The sequence below is a fragment of the Helicoverpa armigera genome, chromosome 29, assembly GCF_030705265.1.
Source record: "Helicoverpa armigera isolate CAAS_96S chromosome 29, ASM3070526v1, whole genome shotgun sequence".
Taxonomy (NCBI): Eukaryota; Metazoa; Arthropoda; class Insecta; order Lepidoptera; family Noctuidae; genus Helicoverpa; species Helicoverpa armigera.
The window spans coordinates 3,683,360-3,702,150 of record NC_087148.1 but is presented as its reverse complement, the minus strand read 5'-3'; the positions used below and the strand labels follow the sequence as shown (position 1 = coordinate 3,702,150).

The 18,791-nt window shown below is 37.5% G+C and overlaps 1 protein-coding gene across 1 annotated transcript in view; it reads right to left on the bottom strand.

Annotated features, from left to right (window-relative positions):
- Window positions 1-1,838: 1,838 nt before the first annotated feature.
- The window catches only part of LOC110381386 (TBC1 domain family member 1), a 47,653-nt gene continuing 30,700 nt past the window's right edge, over window positions 1,839-18,791 (bottom strand). The window contains exons 5-25 of the mRNA XM_064042592.1: window positions 17,025-17,203; window positions 16,440-16,542; window positions 15,867-16,007; window positions 14,901-15,548; window positions 14,260-14,461; window positions 13,677-13,799; window positions 13,137-13,252; window positions 12,466-12,557; window positions 11,840-11,975; window positions 11,090-11,213; window positions 10,505-10,610; window positions 10,105-10,220; window positions 9,654-9,791; window positions 9,145-9,309; window positions 7,645-7,809; window positions 7,028-7,179; window positions 6,685-6,783; window positions 5,277-5,430; window positions 4,660-4,829; window positions 4,067-4,213; window positions 1,839-3,567 (exon numbers count right to left, since the gene is read on the bottom strand). Coding sequence (XP_063898662.1) covers window positions 2,722-3,567; window positions 4,067-4,213; window positions 4,660-4,829; window positions 5,277-5,430; window positions 6,685-6,783; window positions 7,028-7,179; window positions 7,645-7,809; window positions 9,145-9,309; window positions 9,654-9,791; window positions 10,105-10,220; window positions 10,505-10,610; window positions 11,090-11,213; window positions 11,840-11,975; window positions 12,466-12,557; window positions 13,137-13,252; window positions 13,677-13,799; window positions 14,260-14,461; window positions 14,901-15,548; window positions 15,867-16,007; window positions 16,440-16,542; window positions 17,025-17,203 — 4,122 coding nt within the window. The 3' untranslated portion in view covers window positions 1,839-2,721. The remainder of the gene's footprint in view (window positions 3,568-4,066; window positions 4,214-4,659; window positions 4,830-5,276; window positions 5,431-6,684; window positions 6,784-7,027; window positions 7,180-7,644; window positions 7,810-9,144; window positions 9,310-9,653; window positions 9,792-10,104; window positions 10,221-10,504; window positions 10,611-11,089; window positions 11,214-11,839; window positions 11,976-12,465; window positions 12,558-13,136; window positions 13,253-13,676; window positions 13,800-14,259; window positions 14,462-14,900; window positions 15,549-15,866; window positions 16,008-16,439; window positions 16,543-17,024; window positions 17,204-18,791) is intronic.

The following is an 18,791-nucleotide window of genomic DNA, read 5'->3' as shown; positions in this document are numbered from 1 at the left end:
TATTGTTCGGATAAGAACTGAGTTGAGGAGATCAGACAGGCAACTGCATGTGGCACACTGGTACTCAGCTGCATCTGGTTAGACTGGAAGCCGACCCCAACATAGTTAGGAAAAGGCTCGGGAGATGATGACTTACGCCTGTCTAGTAATATATAGGGTAGGTACGGGAATGCCGTATGTGTAGCGAAATATTGGGCCTCCAAAATTGAAGTTGCCATCGACTCGCCAAGAAGAAGGTACGGGAAGGATTTGTTTCGAGGAATTAAATACAAGATATATCAACTATTAATCATTTATTTTTAATATTTATAAAATAAATCACAATATTTCACTATATTTAAGCCAGAACGTAATTTCAGTGTCCTTACGTAAGTTATTATTACGCTTATTTATAAATTTTATAATAATAAAAAAGTAAAAATTTTGAGCAATTTATAATAATTCGTAATAGAAACAAATAATTATTACGTTTTAAATTTTCATAAAACATCATATTTAATAAAAAAAATATCTTTAGACCTGATTTTTGGAAGTGAATTCAAAATTATTCAAAAACAGAGCATTCTTTGGCCTTCCTTTTTGAACACTGAGAGCAAGAAATCTCTTTTTTACCCGACTGCAACGGAATACAAAAGAAAGGTATTAATTTTTTGTAATTAAAATAATATATACAAGAGAATATGGAAGTAAGATTAAAATATACACTAAGAGTAAATCGGCCGACAGTGGGTTCCAATCAAAGTTTTCAGTCGGTCTGATACCGGCTAAATACCTGATCTTTGTAATGTGCGTACTACCATTCATCTTCATACTGATTTATGAGCCCAAACAAACTATCGGCCGACTAAAAGTTTGCAGTGTTCGGGTACTCTAACAGACAGTTTCTTCATCAAAAGTAAAAGCCAAAGTAATGTCATAAAGTAAAAGTACCTAACGGTCAAATTCATTTTATCTATTAGTTTTGCTGTTATTTTAGCCATGAAAAAATCAATTTGACCGTTACTTTTACTTTGGCTTTTACTTTTGATGAAGAAACTGGCTGTTAATCATTATTATTATCAAATTAACGTGATATTCAATACTATTTACGGCCGATTTATAAACTGACACTTACTTGCATTTATAATTATATATTTCTATAAACATATACAGTGCTCACTGTCTTTTTATACAATAAAAATAATTATAAATATATTGTGCAACAAATATAGATTATATTAAACATTTATTTATTACTTAATTTATTTATTTATTGGTGTTTAATGGAAGCTTGTGTGACATGCAAATTGCAGCTAGCACTTTACTTACCTATACTGGCAGACTTATCGATAGTAACTTCATTGAAATATAATCTAAAATCAATTGCCGATATTTTATTTCACGAAAGCTATTTTCTACATATACATATGTATGGCTCACCCGTTGTGTGAGCGAGCTTACACACACAAACACAATATATATGTAAATTTTGCTCACCCGCTCTCGTGAGAAAAAGTGCAATAGCTGGGTACTCACTTAGCAGTGTAGCACGTAACGTATCAGATACGGTATCAGATACGGTATCAGATACGGTATTGTGTTAATTGATTTTAGACTCTATTTCAATACAGATAATGTCTATTATATTCTCAAACAACCCCTTTGTTTTTCGCGATATTTAGGCCAGCTTTTAATGAAAATTCTTTTATTATTATAATTATTTCCTAACGTTTTTTTTTACTATACAATTATAAACTAAAAGCTTAAAGCGAGAACATGTGTTTTTGCCATCACAGTGTGAGTGAAACAGCGCGCTACACGATACATAGTGCTATCTCTTTTTCGCAGATATATAATACTTAAGGTGAGTTGCACCATTTAACTATAACGATAACCGAACCATTTTCAGTTGTCAAATCGCCGATGTGACCAATGGGCGGCAAGTATACGGCTGGTTATGGTTTGGTTATCGTTATAGTTAAATGGTGCAATTAACTCTTGTTCTATAGAATAAATAACGTGTGGTATATATCCTATGCTATGAACACAGACCATCGTATTTAATATCTATATATTTATTGGTAATTTTAAACCGCGATTTCACCGTTTCGTCCACGATTTTCACAATTTTTTTATCAAAATCGACTCGACAGTTGTTTTTAGTGAAAAACAACCAGTAGTAGTTTAGTCTACTTATCCAAGTGCGGGTAGTTGTTCTCAGTGGATATAGGTGAAACCGCGGGAAGCAGGTAGTATTATTATAATCCATGTTGCGAATTTAATTATATTCAGCCTACACTACAAATAATAATTACATATAAGAATATTGAACTCGTATAGAAACGAATTTATACCAACTTGTATATGTATCTCATCATCATCTGCCCAACCTTTTCCCAAATATGTTGAGGTCGGCTTCCTGTCTAACCGGGTACAGCTGAGTACCAGTGCTTTACAAGGAGCGACTGGCTATCAGAGCTCCTCAACCCAGTTACCCGGACAACCCAATACCGCTTGGTAAGACTGGTTGTAAGACTATCTGGCTTCTGACTACCCGTAACGACTGCCAAAGATATTCAATTGACAGCCGGGTTCTAGTAACTGAATATGCCTCCCGAAAAATGGAGGAACTCATCATAAGACTGGTAGTCGACCCCAATACAGTTGGGAAAAGGCTAGACAAATAATAATATTATTTCGTTTCTATACAAATTCTTTATTCCAAAATAATTTAGGCAAGTACTACGATTTGTCGCTAACAACATGTTTAATAGGTCTAATTTGTTTTAACTTAGTCGACTGTCCGTCAAACTTTATGTCCACATCCACATCACTTAAAGGATGAGAAATAGTAGAACAAGAGTCTTCCTTCTTCTCATCTGGACTCAACGGGGTTACGAACCCACTATCCCCGACTTTACCATCTTTTCCCTGCTGTAAATTCAAAGACATACTTTTTCTACTCTGAAATATGCTTAAATCATCTATGTAAGAAGTAGGGTTTAATTTCTCATTCAATTTTTCGTCCAACTTTCGCAAATTCTCGTCGAAATTATTTTTGAGTTGATGCTCAAAGAGTCTTTCTTGACGTATCTGCTCGTGTGTGCTTGCAAAGAACCCAGAATTCTTCTTGCCAAGTTCTTTTAAACTGTCTGTGATGTTTTCTGTTTTGTGGTTCTCATTTTTCTCATCCAAAACTTTGAGCTGATAATTCTTCATATTAGCTATCAGACCAGAATGGACTGATTGAGATTTCTTCATCATAAACTGTCTTCGTTCATGCTCTATATCTTTTGGAGAATCCTCACGGATTTTCGCGAATAAATTCGGAGAACTTATGCCTGTCTTGAAGTTCTTCCTCGGGTCTTCAGGCTCTGGTTGGTCGTTGGAGAATTTCGTGGAGAATATTTTGAAGGATAGTTTCTTGCTGTGGTTTTGGACGATTTTCTTGATTTCTATTGGTATGTCTTGTTTGTGGTGAGCGGAGATGTAGCGGCTTAGCAATGTTAACTGTTGTTCTAAGGATTTGTTTTGTGTTTCTAGGCGGGTTTGTGTTTTCTGGTAGTTTGTGATGGCGTCCATTGCTTCCTGTAATGGGATTGTTGAGATTAATATTGCATGAACTTACGTCAGGATCGAACGTTTTATATAAGACGTTTTAGTCACTTCTGAGTGAACCTGTTAAGGTCACTGTGTTAAAAAATGTAACAAAATATTATATGTACCAAATTGTATGTAACTCCATTGCAATATATTTTTAGTCTGTCGAAAACCACCAATGTGTTTTATCCTAATGTAATAAAAAAGTGGTGTCCTACTCTCAAATGCCACTCAAGTACAAGTGTTATTTATGCAAGTACCAATGTTACTTTTATATGTACTTTCTGAGTATATAGTAGACACCAATGACTAGGAAAACATCTTGAGCAAGCGTGTTTAACGCTCAGTCTTTCTCTGTATGAGAAGAGGCATGTGCCCGTCTGTAAAATTTTGTGGGAAATCATCAAATGACCTCTCCCTGTGTGACTTCGACCATGTTCCTTCTGGATCCTTTTTTGTGCAGTTTAACAAAATCAATAACACTTACATCAAGCTCTTCTCCCAATCTATTCTTATCGTCAATCAGTAGTCTGTTCTCTTCAGTTAGAGCGGCTAGTCGCGGCATCTCTTCTCGAAGTACTGCGTATTCTACTGCGTAGTCGCAGAGTTGACGACTTATGTCTAGTGATAGGACCTGCAGAACAGAAATGGAGGATTATGTCATTTGGCAATTTTGGCCTTTGTAGTTGTGTGCTGATCCCATGAACCACGGGGCTACGAAAGAAAAACTTTCGATGTTATATAGCCCATGTATCGAGTAAGGCTTAATAATCTACTTTTCATTCGGGTGCATGAAGTAGTTTCGACAAAAGTAGTTTCAGGGGACATGGTAAACCGCGTACGGAAGCCAGTAAATAAATTAACCCCATTCGCAATGCTTTCTAATACTAGCTTCTGCAAGCGGTTTTACCCGTATCTAAAAATCAACATATCCCCTCCTTGATACATAGGCTATTTACATCAAAAATATTTTTTCAAAATAAAATTAGCTTAATGCTTTTGACCATATACTGAATGGCATACCGATATATATGTATACGGCCTTGAAATACATAGTAAAGTATGTTTATTTTCCCTCACCTTCTTCATAACCTTCTCATAGAACCCTCGGTTCATATCAGGCAGCTTATGCTTGAGGTACTCGGCGGCTTCTTCACAGCTCTCACACAGCATCAGCCCGTCTTTGTGAGCCGAGAGCAGTGCTAGAGACACTGAGAACACGATGTCTAGAGACTCTAGGAATATCAGGTCTGGAAACAAAAAGAAGACTTTTTAGAAAACTAGTTAACACCCACAGTTTCATACCTATCCAGAGGTAAGTAATTCCTGAATAAGGATGAAGATAAAAAGTAACCTATGTTCGTCTTTTATATCTAAGCTACCTCCCCTCATATTGTGTCAGCTTAACCAAATGATAAAAATATGTACAGTCTTGATAACAACTATCCTTTTAAGTCGGTTTTTATTAAGAGACTTGGAGCCCGTGGGGTCCAAATGCTCATCTCGGCTAAAGATCTGGTAAAGTAGTTCCTTGACACTTGATTTTTTTTGATTGTTCAGCAGTGGACGTCCCAAAGCTAAGATGATGATTTTGACGTTCCGAATGGATCTAAGTGTTGTAGAGTATTAACATCAAGGACGATCCAGGGCTTCTAAATAGCTTTTAGGAAAAGAAATGATTACGTAGAAGGACTTACCAAAGACCCTGACGACGAATCCCAGTGGGAACTGACTGGTGAAGAGTGTTAACATCCAGGGTGCTGCATACAGCGCCGGGGAGATATCCAGGGCTTCTAGCTTCGCGTGAAGATCTGGTTCATGGTCGCGGAGTAGACGGGACAGTTGATACAGCTGGAGAAGATTATGATAAAAGGGTCAACCAATGGATGGAGGAAATATAAAGGACAATGCTCATGAAGTATGAGAAAAAAACCCAGGCCCGGCGCAAAAGAAATGTAACTCAAAATATAGGTAAAAATAAGTAATTAAATATTACATAGGGGGCATCATCGAAATCAGTGGCTATATGTGTGAAATTGCTATTCGAATTTTAACATCTGCGGTACATTGCTACTCAAGATTTTAGAGAATTATAGTGTTTTATGTCAATAGAATTTAGAGGGTACGATGGGGTTGATATATCCATGTGGATAAAAACTCCGAATTAAATAAAGAAATGAAAAAAAAAAGATTTTAGAGGTAACATAATGTATTAGTAAAAGGAACAGCAAACAGATACAGTTGTGGTTTAAGAGTGTACATAATGACATGTTTATAGCAACTTCTCCACTATTCTACCTACTTTTACTAGATAATAGGATGATAGAACAAAAACAGGATATGCATGTACTTTTCATTTTAATAATAACGCTTAAAAGTCATCGATTCTTTATTTCTAACACGACGAGATCCAAAAATGTTGCGGGATGCGCGAACTGTTCCTCATGTCTAGTCCACCCTAAAGTAATGTAAAACGCTCATGACGCGATGACGTGGGCGCTGCAGCCTGTACTTCGGTATTGATTTATCTTTTCGGAGAAGCTTATTACTTGCCATATTACTTATTTGTTGTTTCAGATAAAACTTTAATTAAACTATAAGCCCCAGCTGCTCATGTTACCCCTTTAAAAAATCAAATAGCAATTTCATACATTTAGCCATTGATTTCGATGATGCCTCCTATGCAGTATTTCATTACTTATTATTACCTATAATTTGAGTTACTTTTCGTTTGCGCCGGGCTTGGGTTTTTTTTGAGCATTGTCCTTTCGATTGTTCAGCGATTTTTTGAATAGGTGATGATAAAATTGTAAATTGAGTTTTTAATGTTTAGTTTAAAACTTAAAGTCCACAAGCAATTTATTTGATTCTAAATAATGTAAAGTAAATTATGGCGTTTTTGTTATGAAAAGGCATTTTTGGATGCTATACGTCATTCCGCAGTTTTGGACCACCTCGTTGCCAAAGAAGGAAGCCCATTCTAACATTTATACGGTATAAACAAACTTTTAACAGCGTAACAGACTATTCCATGCCGATCAAGCAGGAAATTAATTGGAATATAAATTAGGTACTTATACTATATTGGAGCATATTCGTAGTTACCTGAACTTGTAATGCGCTCATATCTGGCAGGTATTGCTTTCGAAGTCCCCTCCTGAACATCAAGTGACGTAACAGTATAAATGCTTCTGCCTCTTCCATCTGAAAGGAAAAATTATATATTTATTTTCACCACAAGCTTAAGATCCGAAATCAACAGGTACCTGTCGGCTAACATTTTGTGAGGCATTCGTCGCGCGTTTTTCGTAAGCCATTGTACATAGACCGCGTACGACAACCGTCCCTGTCGGAGGGATACCTTTACATAGAACACTATTTAAAACAAATATGAATGCGGATCCCTTAGGTGTCGGCCTTATAATATAATCAGCACTAAAATACTTACATGAAGCAACAACACCCCAGCTACGAAACTCAGACCCTGACAGTACCCAACATCAGGGTCTAACAGAGAGTAAGCTTTCAGTAGATTGTATAACGCCAGCTGTCCAGGACCCAGGGCTGACGCGAAGTACGAGTGCTTTGGGAATGTACGACCTGAATGAGGAAGATATTTTTGAAAGTTCAATAATTAATTCTTTATTCGCATTCCATGTCTCATGCAGGTGATATATATAATCTAGCAACAATAAGGATCATGGATAGAATGAAATAATCATGCCTACCATCTTCATCAAAATAGACCGATCTTGATTTTCATTATATGTTTCTTTCGCTTAAAGAGGCAACAGAATAGACACGAAGTAAAGATGATGATGATACCTACTTTTCGAAATAAGTTCTTCCAAAGCTAAAAGTTGATCTTTGGTAACCAATACAGTGTAAAGTTAAAGTAAAGGTACAGGAAAACATCTTGAGATTGTTAATCTATGTTGCAATGCAAGCGTGGTGATTAATGGTCATTTCATCTCTTTATGAGAAGTGGCCTGTGCCCTGCAGTGGAACAGTACAAATGCTGATGACGATGATGAATATGGAGAAAAATATGTAATTAAAACTTACCCAAATCAATCAATATAGCATGCTGATGTTTCGTCAACCCCGCCAACAGTACAGAGTAAGGCGTGTGGTACAGCGGACACGTGGCAGTGTCGGGCGGCGCCGAGCGCAGACACGCCTGCTCCGCCAGGAAGTACCACACGCCGCCGCGGGACATGCGGGGGACTCCTGCGAGAGAGGACTTGCTTTAGTTAACCCGCTACAGTACAGAGTAAGGCGTGTGGTACAGCGGACACGTGGCAGTGTCGGGCGGCGCCGAGCGCAGACACGCCTGCTCCGCCAGGAAGTACCACACGCCGCCGCGGGACATGCGGGGGACTCCTGCGAGAGGACTTGCTTTAGTTAACCCGCTACAGTACAGAGTAAGGCGTGTGGTACAGCGGACACGTGGCAGTGTCGGGCGGCGCCGAGCGCAGACACGCCTGCTCCGCCAGGAAGTACCACACGCCGCCGCGGGACATGCGGGGGACTCCTGCGAGAGAGGACTTGCTTTAGTTAACCCCGCTACAGTACAGAGTAAGGCGTGTGGTACAGCGGACACGTGGCAGTGTCGGGCGGCGCCGAGCGCAGACACGCCTGCTCCGCCAGGAAGTACCACACGCCGCCGCGGGACATGCGGGGGACTCCTGCGAGAGAGGACTTGCTTTAGTTAACCCCGCTACAGTACAGAGTATATGGCGTACCTAGCCCAATTGCCAAACCCCAAGCCCAATTTCGGCTACGGCGGCTGTTCTCGTATAAAGAGATCAGCCAGCTGCGCAGGACATAATAGTGCACAAGCACAGACAGGGAAGACAATCCGATATGGCCAGAGAAAGATCAGGCGCAGGACCGACGTTAACGTGCTCTCCAATGCACGGATGTATCTATCACTTTTCAGAATACGGGCTGCATTGTGAAAACCCACAAAGCGATTTCTACCCGACCCAGGAATCGAACGCGAGCCCTCGCGCGTAGCAATCACGCATACCAGCATCAATAATCCATTTTATATTTGATTTTTCAGCTTGTTTATACTTTTGGGATCACATGTAGCTAGGCTTACTAACAAATATAAGAAGTTTTACATGGATATAGATATTTTCGAAGAAATCTGAAAATAAAGCCTCGGGCATATGTAGGTTAAAAACTTGATTATATCTCATGGCAAATGCTTACCCATTTATTAATGTACACAAAGTTAACTTCAATATAATAGTTAATCAAGATTTTGATCCGTTTTCGGATTTGGACCAAGCTTTTGACACGGTGTATATGAAATTATTTTAAATATCCCATACATTTACATTTAATAACTACTAGGACTGTTACATTAATTCATTAAATTCTCAAAAACATTGTTCTATTACAATTAACCATTCATATGGTGTTTTTATACAACTTTATTATAATAACCAGGAGGAGTTTCCCAAGGCCCAATCCTTGGTACTACGTTTTTTTCTTCAACTTTTTGTTAACAGTTTCTACAATATTGTGTATTTTAAATGTATAAGAAATATTTACCTTGTATTACAGCTTGAGTCAGCATATGCCTGTCAACCTTCGCCATGGGTTGTGAAGGGTCCCGAGAGAGAAGGGAATCCCACATGAGGCTCACTCCAGCATCACAGACTCCTAGTTCAGTATATTCTAGCTTTATTCTACGGACTGCCGAAGATTCTTCACTTTCTGTAAGGAATGTTAGTTGTAAATCATTTGGTTTCTTTTGAACTACATTTTTTTATTAGTCATGAGAATTTTAGTTAAAAATATTTAGTGACAAGGTCAGTAGTTTAATCATAGTTGAGCCTTTTACTAATGCTGAATCTCTTTTAGCCGTTTAATTTATCAACAAATTCCTTCGTGTTTCAGAAGGAAAGTGTCTGTAAATTAATGAGATTTGGCATTTGTCATGGGTAGCCAGAAGCCAGAAAGTCTGACAACCAGTGCTACCTAGTGGTATTGTGTTACAAAGGTAACATATACTTGGAAAAGGCTATCCAGATGGTGATGATAATTAGTTGCAATCTTACCTCTCAATCTAGCGTTTTCCTTCTCCATCCTGACCAACAATATTGTCTGGTCTATAGCCATCTTCCACAGTCTTCTCAACTCCTCCTTTGTTCTCTTTCCTTTAGGTCCTGACGGTTTGCGCATTGAAGTTAGCTCCCCTGTGATAAAAGAATATTATTTATTCACTGTTTTATAGTTCAATCTTTTAAAGATAATTAAAGATACATTAAGCTTTGGAGGATTTTTAGAAAAAAAACTGTCTTGTTCAAATGATTGTGATGAAACAAGAATTGTTGAATGAAACCACTTTCAACAACGGTCTACTTTGGTCTTTGTGTCAATTTTGATACTTTTTTTTTCATCCGACGAAAAGTCGTATATATTTTTTTTTCTTCATCATAATTTTACTCGTATTAGTATTGTATTCTGATAGTTTTCTGAATAGACTGAAGTTTATGTTAATTTTCTTACCTTCAACCTGCACATCAGGCTGCACAATTTTCTCGTATATGGCCTGTCTCCAAGTAGCTTCGTTTTCACTGCCAGCCTCCACTGGCGCCGGCCGATTGTCACTCACTTTCAGGAATCTGAAAATTTCAAAGAAAATTATGATTTTTAATAAAAAATATATCCAAAAAATATATTTCTTATAAAAGAGAAGAAAATATGACCAATATAATTTTCTAATTTAAAAGACGGACGATTTTAAAAATTCAACTTCATTACACTATCATGCTTACAATTTTGAACGTACCGAACTATGTTCGTAAGTTAAGCTACAAGAGTTCTGTATTTATTTGTTAAAATATTGGTTCAGTCTCATCTAACTCCCCAGACTAATAACAAAATGTCTAAGCTTATAGCGACTTACATATCCATCATGGGAGAGTTGACCGGCGTCTCAGCAGTATCCTCGCTCTCTTCAGGAGTGGGAGTCATGTTGGACCGAGGTGACGGCGTCGCTTCTGTAACCACCACTGAAGTGTTAGATGTCACTGTAAGACTTTTAGCCGTGTGTTCCTAGATTTAGTCATTGAACATGTTGAGGAATATAGACCTTTCAAAATATTATCTCATCATATGTATAATAATAGCTTGGTACACGCGGTTTCAGTCGCATCCCGCAGGGACCTACTCTCCGAAAGTATAAAAACATGCAAAAATCCCAATTAAGAACCTCCTCCTTTTTGAGAAGTCGGTTAAAAGTAGTTTATTCGATTTTTATTGATCAGATCATCATGTGATTAATGTATACAAAGATGTTAGTAAGCTGACTATGCGCCAGTGAAAGTCCCAACGAAACGGTCAAGTTATTTCCGAGATTAGCCGGAACGGAGACAATTTAAAAATTAATTTGTGTCTACTTCTATATACATGTTAATTTGAAATTATGTACTCATATTGTTGTACTTATATAGATAGCATACTAATTTTGGTTATTAGCGTTATTTCCTACCTTCCAACACAGCAGGTGACAAACTCTTGCTCCTCACAACTTCAGGAGAAAGTAACTCCTGGTTTGCAGGTTCTGATGCTGTGTCCAACACTATAGGTACCGGAGTGGATAGAGGTGATGTTTCCTACAAAAATGACATTTATTTTAATAATGTTATTATCATACTTTTTATTGTCCCACTGCAGGGAACAATCCTCTTTTCTTATACAAAAGGAAAAAGCGCACTAGTTTGTATTTGATTGAACAAGGTTAATACAATTTGTAAAACGCTGTCATTAAAAGATAATTTTATATAAAAGCCTACGTAGTTCATCGACAGTATACTTTTATAACTGAAGTTGAAAAGAGACTTATCGTCAGTTGCACAAACGTCCATTAAAGTTAAAGCTTCATTAAGTCCATTGCTAACACTTTCTTTGTCAACAAGATAAAAAGTGACATCAATAGATTTAATCAAGCTTTAACTTTAATGGACGTCTGTGCAACTGACGGTTTGACCCTTTATAGTTTGTTTTGATATTTCTTCTCAAGGTAGATACGTGATTTCTCAGCACCGGATTTTGCTTACCAACCAACCTACCTAATTCTCTAAATAATATTTTAACTAATATAATCATAATCACATAATTGTTCGTTTTTCTTACAACAACATTTTATGTACTTTCAAAATTGTACGTAATACATAATTTACAGTTAACATTTATTTTGATTTATTAAACTGTACATAAAAATAAAATAATAAAAACATACCTTCTTAATAATAGGCGGAACTACGCCTTCATCTCTGCTAGCTTTGCGTTTCAGTAGATCGAAACTGCTGGATATCGAACGCCTAGCTTTTGAGAATATAGTGCTGCCACCTAGGTATTGGTTTAGGAACTCCGATCTGAAAATTGTAAGAAGCTTAACTACAAAAATGTTTTCTCATATAAAATCTACATGTATGAAATCACATTACGATCGTAAACTTGAAAATCTGTACATATGTATGTAAGTATGTGTGTATGTTTATTACTCTTAAATCCCAATAGTGCGGAACGGTTTTTGATTGTTTTTTTTTTTTATAGAAGTACAAGGTTTAAGTCAAGGTAACATAATATTTAAGAGTACTGCTATTAATTAATTAATATTAATTAGTGACTAGTAGAGTAGACTGGTAGAGAACGCCTAAGGCGTTATGTCCGCCATTGTATTGTATGTGTAAGAAGTAAAGTAAATAAATATTCACATAAAATAATTAGAATTAAATTATTGTTGCACACAACAATGTGATTGACACAAAAAATGGTACGAAACATTTTTTGACATCGTCTTTTACAAATTTTTAATTAAGTAAAAACACTAACAAGATAGTAATGACTATAACACCTGCTTACCTATTCTCAGCGGTATCGTGCACATGTCGTGTCTGCTTGGCTTCACAATGCGCTCGCAGCAGCATCATCAGAAATGCATTGTGCTCACCCGTCTGTGAAGACGAAACGAAAGTATATATTAGCAATCATTGTTATAATTTTAACTTATATGAGATCACGGATTTGAGAAAACTCTGATAGTCTAGGGCTTGTTCAATGATTAAATCTGTAGGTCATTCGATCAGATGAATATTGATTTTACTTTAACAAATATTAAATTCGATATTTATCTATCTAGCCTTTTCCCAATTATGTTGAAGTTGGATTCCAGTCTAATAAGATGAAACTGCCATATGACTTGCTCAACCCACTTATCTGAGCATGCCGAAATTGACTCAATGAAAAGTCAAAACTGCAATAGTTCTCAGACTTTCTGGCTTCTGACTATCCATACTACGTTTCTATACACACAAATAATCTTAAAGATTTTTATGTAGCTTTACAATGCAATAATATAGATAGGTCATTATATCATAATAACATACAAAATCTACATTCAGATAAACGTAGTCGTACACTTATTGGAGTTTCAGCCAGATATTTGTCGCTCACAAAACTACAGTGGACTTAAAATGCAACCTTGGGGTACCCCTTGAGCAAATCTTAATGAAATAATGACAGACTATAGTTACCTCATACATATGATTGGTGCCTCCTTGGTACTTGGTCACTATGAGATCCTGCTCATCTTCAGGAAGCTGTTCGATGCGGCGGAGGATAAAGGCGTGGGTTTTCTTATCGTTCATGCCTGTAACGATACAGATTATTATGTAAATGTATAAATACTTACTGATATTATAAATGTGAAAATTAGTCTGTCTGCCGCACTTTCGTACCAAAACTTCTGAACAGATTAAGATGAAATTAAGGAAGAAGAATATTTTTTATGATAAACTTTTTTACTTATATGTTCTCAGAAATGAATGTTCCTAATGTATTCATGAAACAATACATAAGGGAAGGTTGCAGTTTGGCCAGAGAAGATGAAAGGCTTCAGTTTAATTGAATTTAGTATGAATTTAAATGGATGAAGGGAGATCGAGAGAGAAGGGAGAGATGATGGTAGATATAAGAAAATATCAATGGATTATCTGAAAGATGATGAAATTCGATGAGACATTCTGCCACCCACAAGTAACTTGGGAAACAGGGTAATAAGAAGATATGCTAACCTTCAATATCATGGCACAGGCGATGATACCACAACATAGGACAATGTTCACATGTCATGTTGGGCGACTTCTCTCGGGATTTCTTCAGCAGTTCGGCGTGAGCTACGAACGCTTGCTTTATGGCTGGAAACAAATATCATCAAGTTATTTTTATTACATTATGATTATGAGAATATATCTATCTGTCAGGCAAGATAATTACTGGAACTTGGTGTGGCACGCATAATAATTCACGGAACAAACTAGGCTAAGAAAAGCTCGTGACTAAAAACAACTGTATATCGAACAATCAAAAAATAAGTAACGCTTAGCGATGTCACTCTTCGAATAGACGACCATCTTTATCATAAAGAGTTCCCTCTTTTATGGAAGGCACATTTTTGTGGATCCCAGGTCCCAGCTCTCGTAGGAGTACTCATAATTCAGAAAGTGTAACAACCAATATTACCAAGGAATATCTTGCTCTTCAAATTATTGGGTTAAGAAAGGTCAAATAGGCAGCTATTCCATGTCACTCAGCTATAGTCGAGCCGATCCAACATACTAAAGGAAAGGCTAGTCACATAATTAAACATCTACTCACCATTAATAAGCTCCAACGCCACAGAATCGCTCTCACACTTGAACACATAACACGCGTACGTATCATTGGTCTCCCTACATACGAAACCAAAGTGTTCCTTATTGATCCTCCCGAGGACACAAGAGGCCACGTCTTTGAACCCTCGGTGCAGGAGGATTTGCTTTCTATCAGGGCTTATTAGACGAAGTTCTGCGCGACCAACCTGGGGTAGAAAATGTTTTGTATGGTATAGATGTTTTGGCTGATGATAAATAAGGAGCTATAGGTACTTTTGTTTTTTACCATGCATATTCGTAAGATAAAACATTCATAGAAGTAAGCGATATGGCTGGGAAGAATATTACTTGTGAGATGATGTTAGATAAAGAAGTATTTAAGAAGTATAAAAGAGTATGCTGCGTCCATTTCAAATTAAATCCGGATAAAGGCGGGAGAATGATGATGATAGTAAAAGTAGTTCTTTAGAAAGAAAGATAATATTTACCTTAAAAGAGAGATAAGAAGCAAGTATTTTTTTTCAATTTTGGATTGGAAACATTAAAGTAAAATATTGCTGTAACTCATCGATGATAACAATAAGAAGTTAGCGATATGCCTATGAATACTAAAAACAATAGAAATGACTACCCTAAAGAACTCACTTGAAACAGCATAGTCCTATTTTGCTCCCCAATCAGCTGAGCAATAGGAGTTTTCTGATTAATAGTCCCAATAGAAGCCGACCGATCCCTCAAAAATGGCTTATTCTCATTCAACGTTTTCCTCTCAGTTACAACAGGCTTCCTACTAATCTCTTGAAAATTCATCGGAGTTGGACTAGCCTCACGACCCTTCTGATTCTGAGAAGCTTTATCCAAAAACGGATCTGGGTCTTTCGCATCAATTTTGGAATTCTCAATTTTGGTTTTTAAACAGAACTCATTAATAGATGATGCTGTCTCTGAGATTACTGAGTAAATATCTGACTTATCTTCTTCTTTGACGGTGTCCAAATTATTTTTAGGTACATTTAGAACTAAGACGCTAGGTTCGAGTGGTGTTTGTGTTGGCTTTTTAATTATTGTTTCTGCTCGTTCTTTAGTGAACATATCGAATTCTTCGTCAATTTTCTTCGTGTCTGGTTTGCTGCGTGTTGTGCTAAGAGTTTCAGCACTTGCCCAGGCTTTGTCGGGTTCTAAAGGAGTGGTGCTGGGTGTTAGAATCTTCTTGCTGTTGTTAGCAAAACGTTCGTGTGGTGGAGTTGTTTCATCTTCGAGATTTTCTTTAGAATCTGAACTGTATATTGATGTCTGTAAAGAATTGAGTTTCATTACATTGACTAATAAAATTGAGTTTCTTTAGCTTATCAAATTTTACATAATTTTGATTGTGTCTAGATTTTGTTTGGTTAGAAATATACACTTTATCATAAAGCTAATTCATCAATCATAAATCTATTCCACCTGTTTCAATTGCATTCATTTCATAGTGAATTTTGCTTCTACCAGTTTGCAATCTTACTCTAATAGATTTCTATATAGTTACATAGGTTAGAGCTTTCTTTGTACAAGCAAGTTTTGAAAAGAAAAATACTATTGCACTAAAACCATATCAGTTTAAATACTTGCCCCAGTAGAAGACAGCAAGCTATGTCGCCTCTGTTTCAAGGCCTTTTCAGCTTCATGTTGAGCGAATTTATTCAATGCATCGTCGATCAAGGACTCAGGAACTTTGCGTTGAGATATCCTCACTTTCCCGATGTATAAGACCTAGAATATGAAGGGAGATACGTTTAAATTTGGTGAGTAACTTTGCTAGGGATTTTACTCTTGACATTTTAATTTTTTCAGCGCATATTAAAAAAAATATATACTGCATGACCCCTATGAATGTTCCTTTTCTTGCTCTCCTTAATTAATTGGGTTCAGCGTAAAGTGATTTCTACTTCCACTCCTCTCCGTCTCTCGTCTTACTAATATTAACTCCCTTTGTATTCATATCCTCTTTCAGGCTTTATATACTTTGTTCCCCGGTCTTCCTGTCTCGCACCATCCATCCAAATTCATACTTTATAGTATGAACACTCTCATTAGGTATAGCATATGTTTCATCCTTTCTCATCACATGCCCATACTATGTCATACCATGCCTTCTCCTTACGAATTCTTCACAAATCATAACAAATATTTTCATTTACTTACCTCAAAGAAGTGTGAGTCTGAAGCTGATAGGTCGGCACAAAGCGACGTCAGCGCAGACGCATTGCTGATCGTACGCGCCATCGGGTTCTGAGTCTCACTGGTCCTGGGAAAAGTGAGGGGAAATTTAATGTACATCCTGAATTCGAAACTGATTGATCTGCCACTGATAGAAGAAGAGAAAAGGTAAACGGCGAGTCCGTGATTGAGCTAAAACTCTGTATATGGTATCTATGTAATTCTATAAGTGCGAGTCGGACACGCGCACGGAGGGTTCCGTGCCAGAGCAAAAATGAGCAGAAAAATCACGTTTGATGTATGGGAGCCCCCCAAAATATTTATTATATTCTAGTTTCCTATTTGTTGTTATAGCGGCAACAGAAATACATCATCTGTGAAAATTTCAGCTCTCTAACTATCACGGTTCATGAGATACAGCCTGGTGACAGACGGACGGACGGACAGAGGAGCGAAAACAATAGGGTCTCGTTTCACCCTTTGGGTACGGAACCCTAAAAAATATGGATATATAAAATAAAAGAATAACATCAGATTCTTGATGATAATATAACTCAAAACTAAACTCACAAATTAGAATTACAGTTCCCCGGCAGAGATATAGCAGGGCTACTCCAAGGCAGTTCGGTGTTCTGCTGCTGAAAGCCGATGTTCCTGGTCACCGCGCCGTTGGTCAGCGAGGAGCTGGATCCCTTGGGGCTGGGCGCCCCGGGGGACGGCTCTCGCATCTGAGTGAAGAGATCTGTCACCTGGAATAGGGAAAAAGGGGGTTATTTTTTATATATCATTTACTAGCTTCTGACCGCGGTTTCACCCGCGTTCCAGGTGGTGACAAAAACTATCCTATGTCCTTCGCCCGGGTCTAAGCTACCTCCACTCTAATTTTCAGCTTAAGCGGTTCAGCCATTCTAGAGTTATATAATGTGTGACTAACACGACTTTATTTATTCTTTTATTTATATAGATTACATTAAGACAATTATACAATACAATAAGGTTAAGTCTTCTAGCCCATTCTGAAAGTGGCTTTCTATTTTGGCAAACGGGCAAGAATCTCCCATAACTATGGTATTGGCTATATATAGGCTTGCTTCAGCTAGCGGTTTTCATATATGGTTCTTGAAACTGCTTCCCGTACCGGGATAAATAAGTAGCCTGTAGCTTTCCCCGATAAATGGGCTATCTAGCATTGAGAGAATTTTTCAAATCGTTTGAGTAACTCCTAAGTTTAGCGCGTTCAAGATTCACCCGAACAAACGTGCTAATCTTAGGACCTACTGGATTGATTCCCACGGGATCGCCGAGGCTAGTTTTACTGAAGTAGTTAATGCAGCTTGTGGCTATTTAAGTAACAAATACACTGGTTTTTATTTTTCATATATATTAGTTTACCTATAAGTATTGTAATGTTAACTATTATGTATCGTATTTTCTATGGGCCTTAGTTGTCTGATGTACTTAGATAGGTGATCCTTAGGCAATGTTAATGTTAATGTGATAAGTTTATGTCGTTTCTTGAATCACACCGTATAATCAAACTGCAGCTACATACATACATTCATTATCCTATAACGTCTCATCGTCAATCGCAGTTAGATAGCTACAACCTACGTTTTATCAATCGTCATTAGACGTAGAATTCCGTGGCATGCGTCAGTTGCATGCAGTCGATCTTCGAGCCGTACGTCAATTTAGTCAGTATATGAAAATGTATGACCCTGTTTGTCAATATGTAGTAATCAATGTATGAAAATGTGGACTGCGAGATTGTACGCGCGAGTTACCGCAGCCCTGGTATATGTATAAAGAAGGAACATGGCGGGATTAAGACAGTAAGAGTCTGATACTCATACCTCAAGCTGCACCCACGGGGGAGGATTTTGATGATTTCCAACCAAAACAAAAAAAGTGGACCTATTATGAAAATGTTTCCAAGAGACGACAGATACATACGTATAGGTATACTAATTATACGTTAATAACTTCAAAATACATAGCTTATCGGAAGACACGTTACACGGGTCGGTCCCAGCTGTCATTTGATCATCTTTGGCAGTCAGAAGCCAGAAGGTCTTACAAAGAGGTGATGAGTTACCCTGGTAAATGGGTTGAGGAGGTCCGATAGGTAGTCGCTTCTTGTGGTACATACACTGGTACTCAGCTACATCCGCTTAGACTGGAAGCCGACCCCAACACAGTTGGGAAAAGTCTCGGCAGATGATGACCTATACCAGTCTTTATCATAAGCATAGGTACTACTTACGTGACAAAAGAATCTTTGTTCCCTTTTATTAATGATTTCTGTTGTCAACAAATCAAAAGGTCGTAAGTACAGGC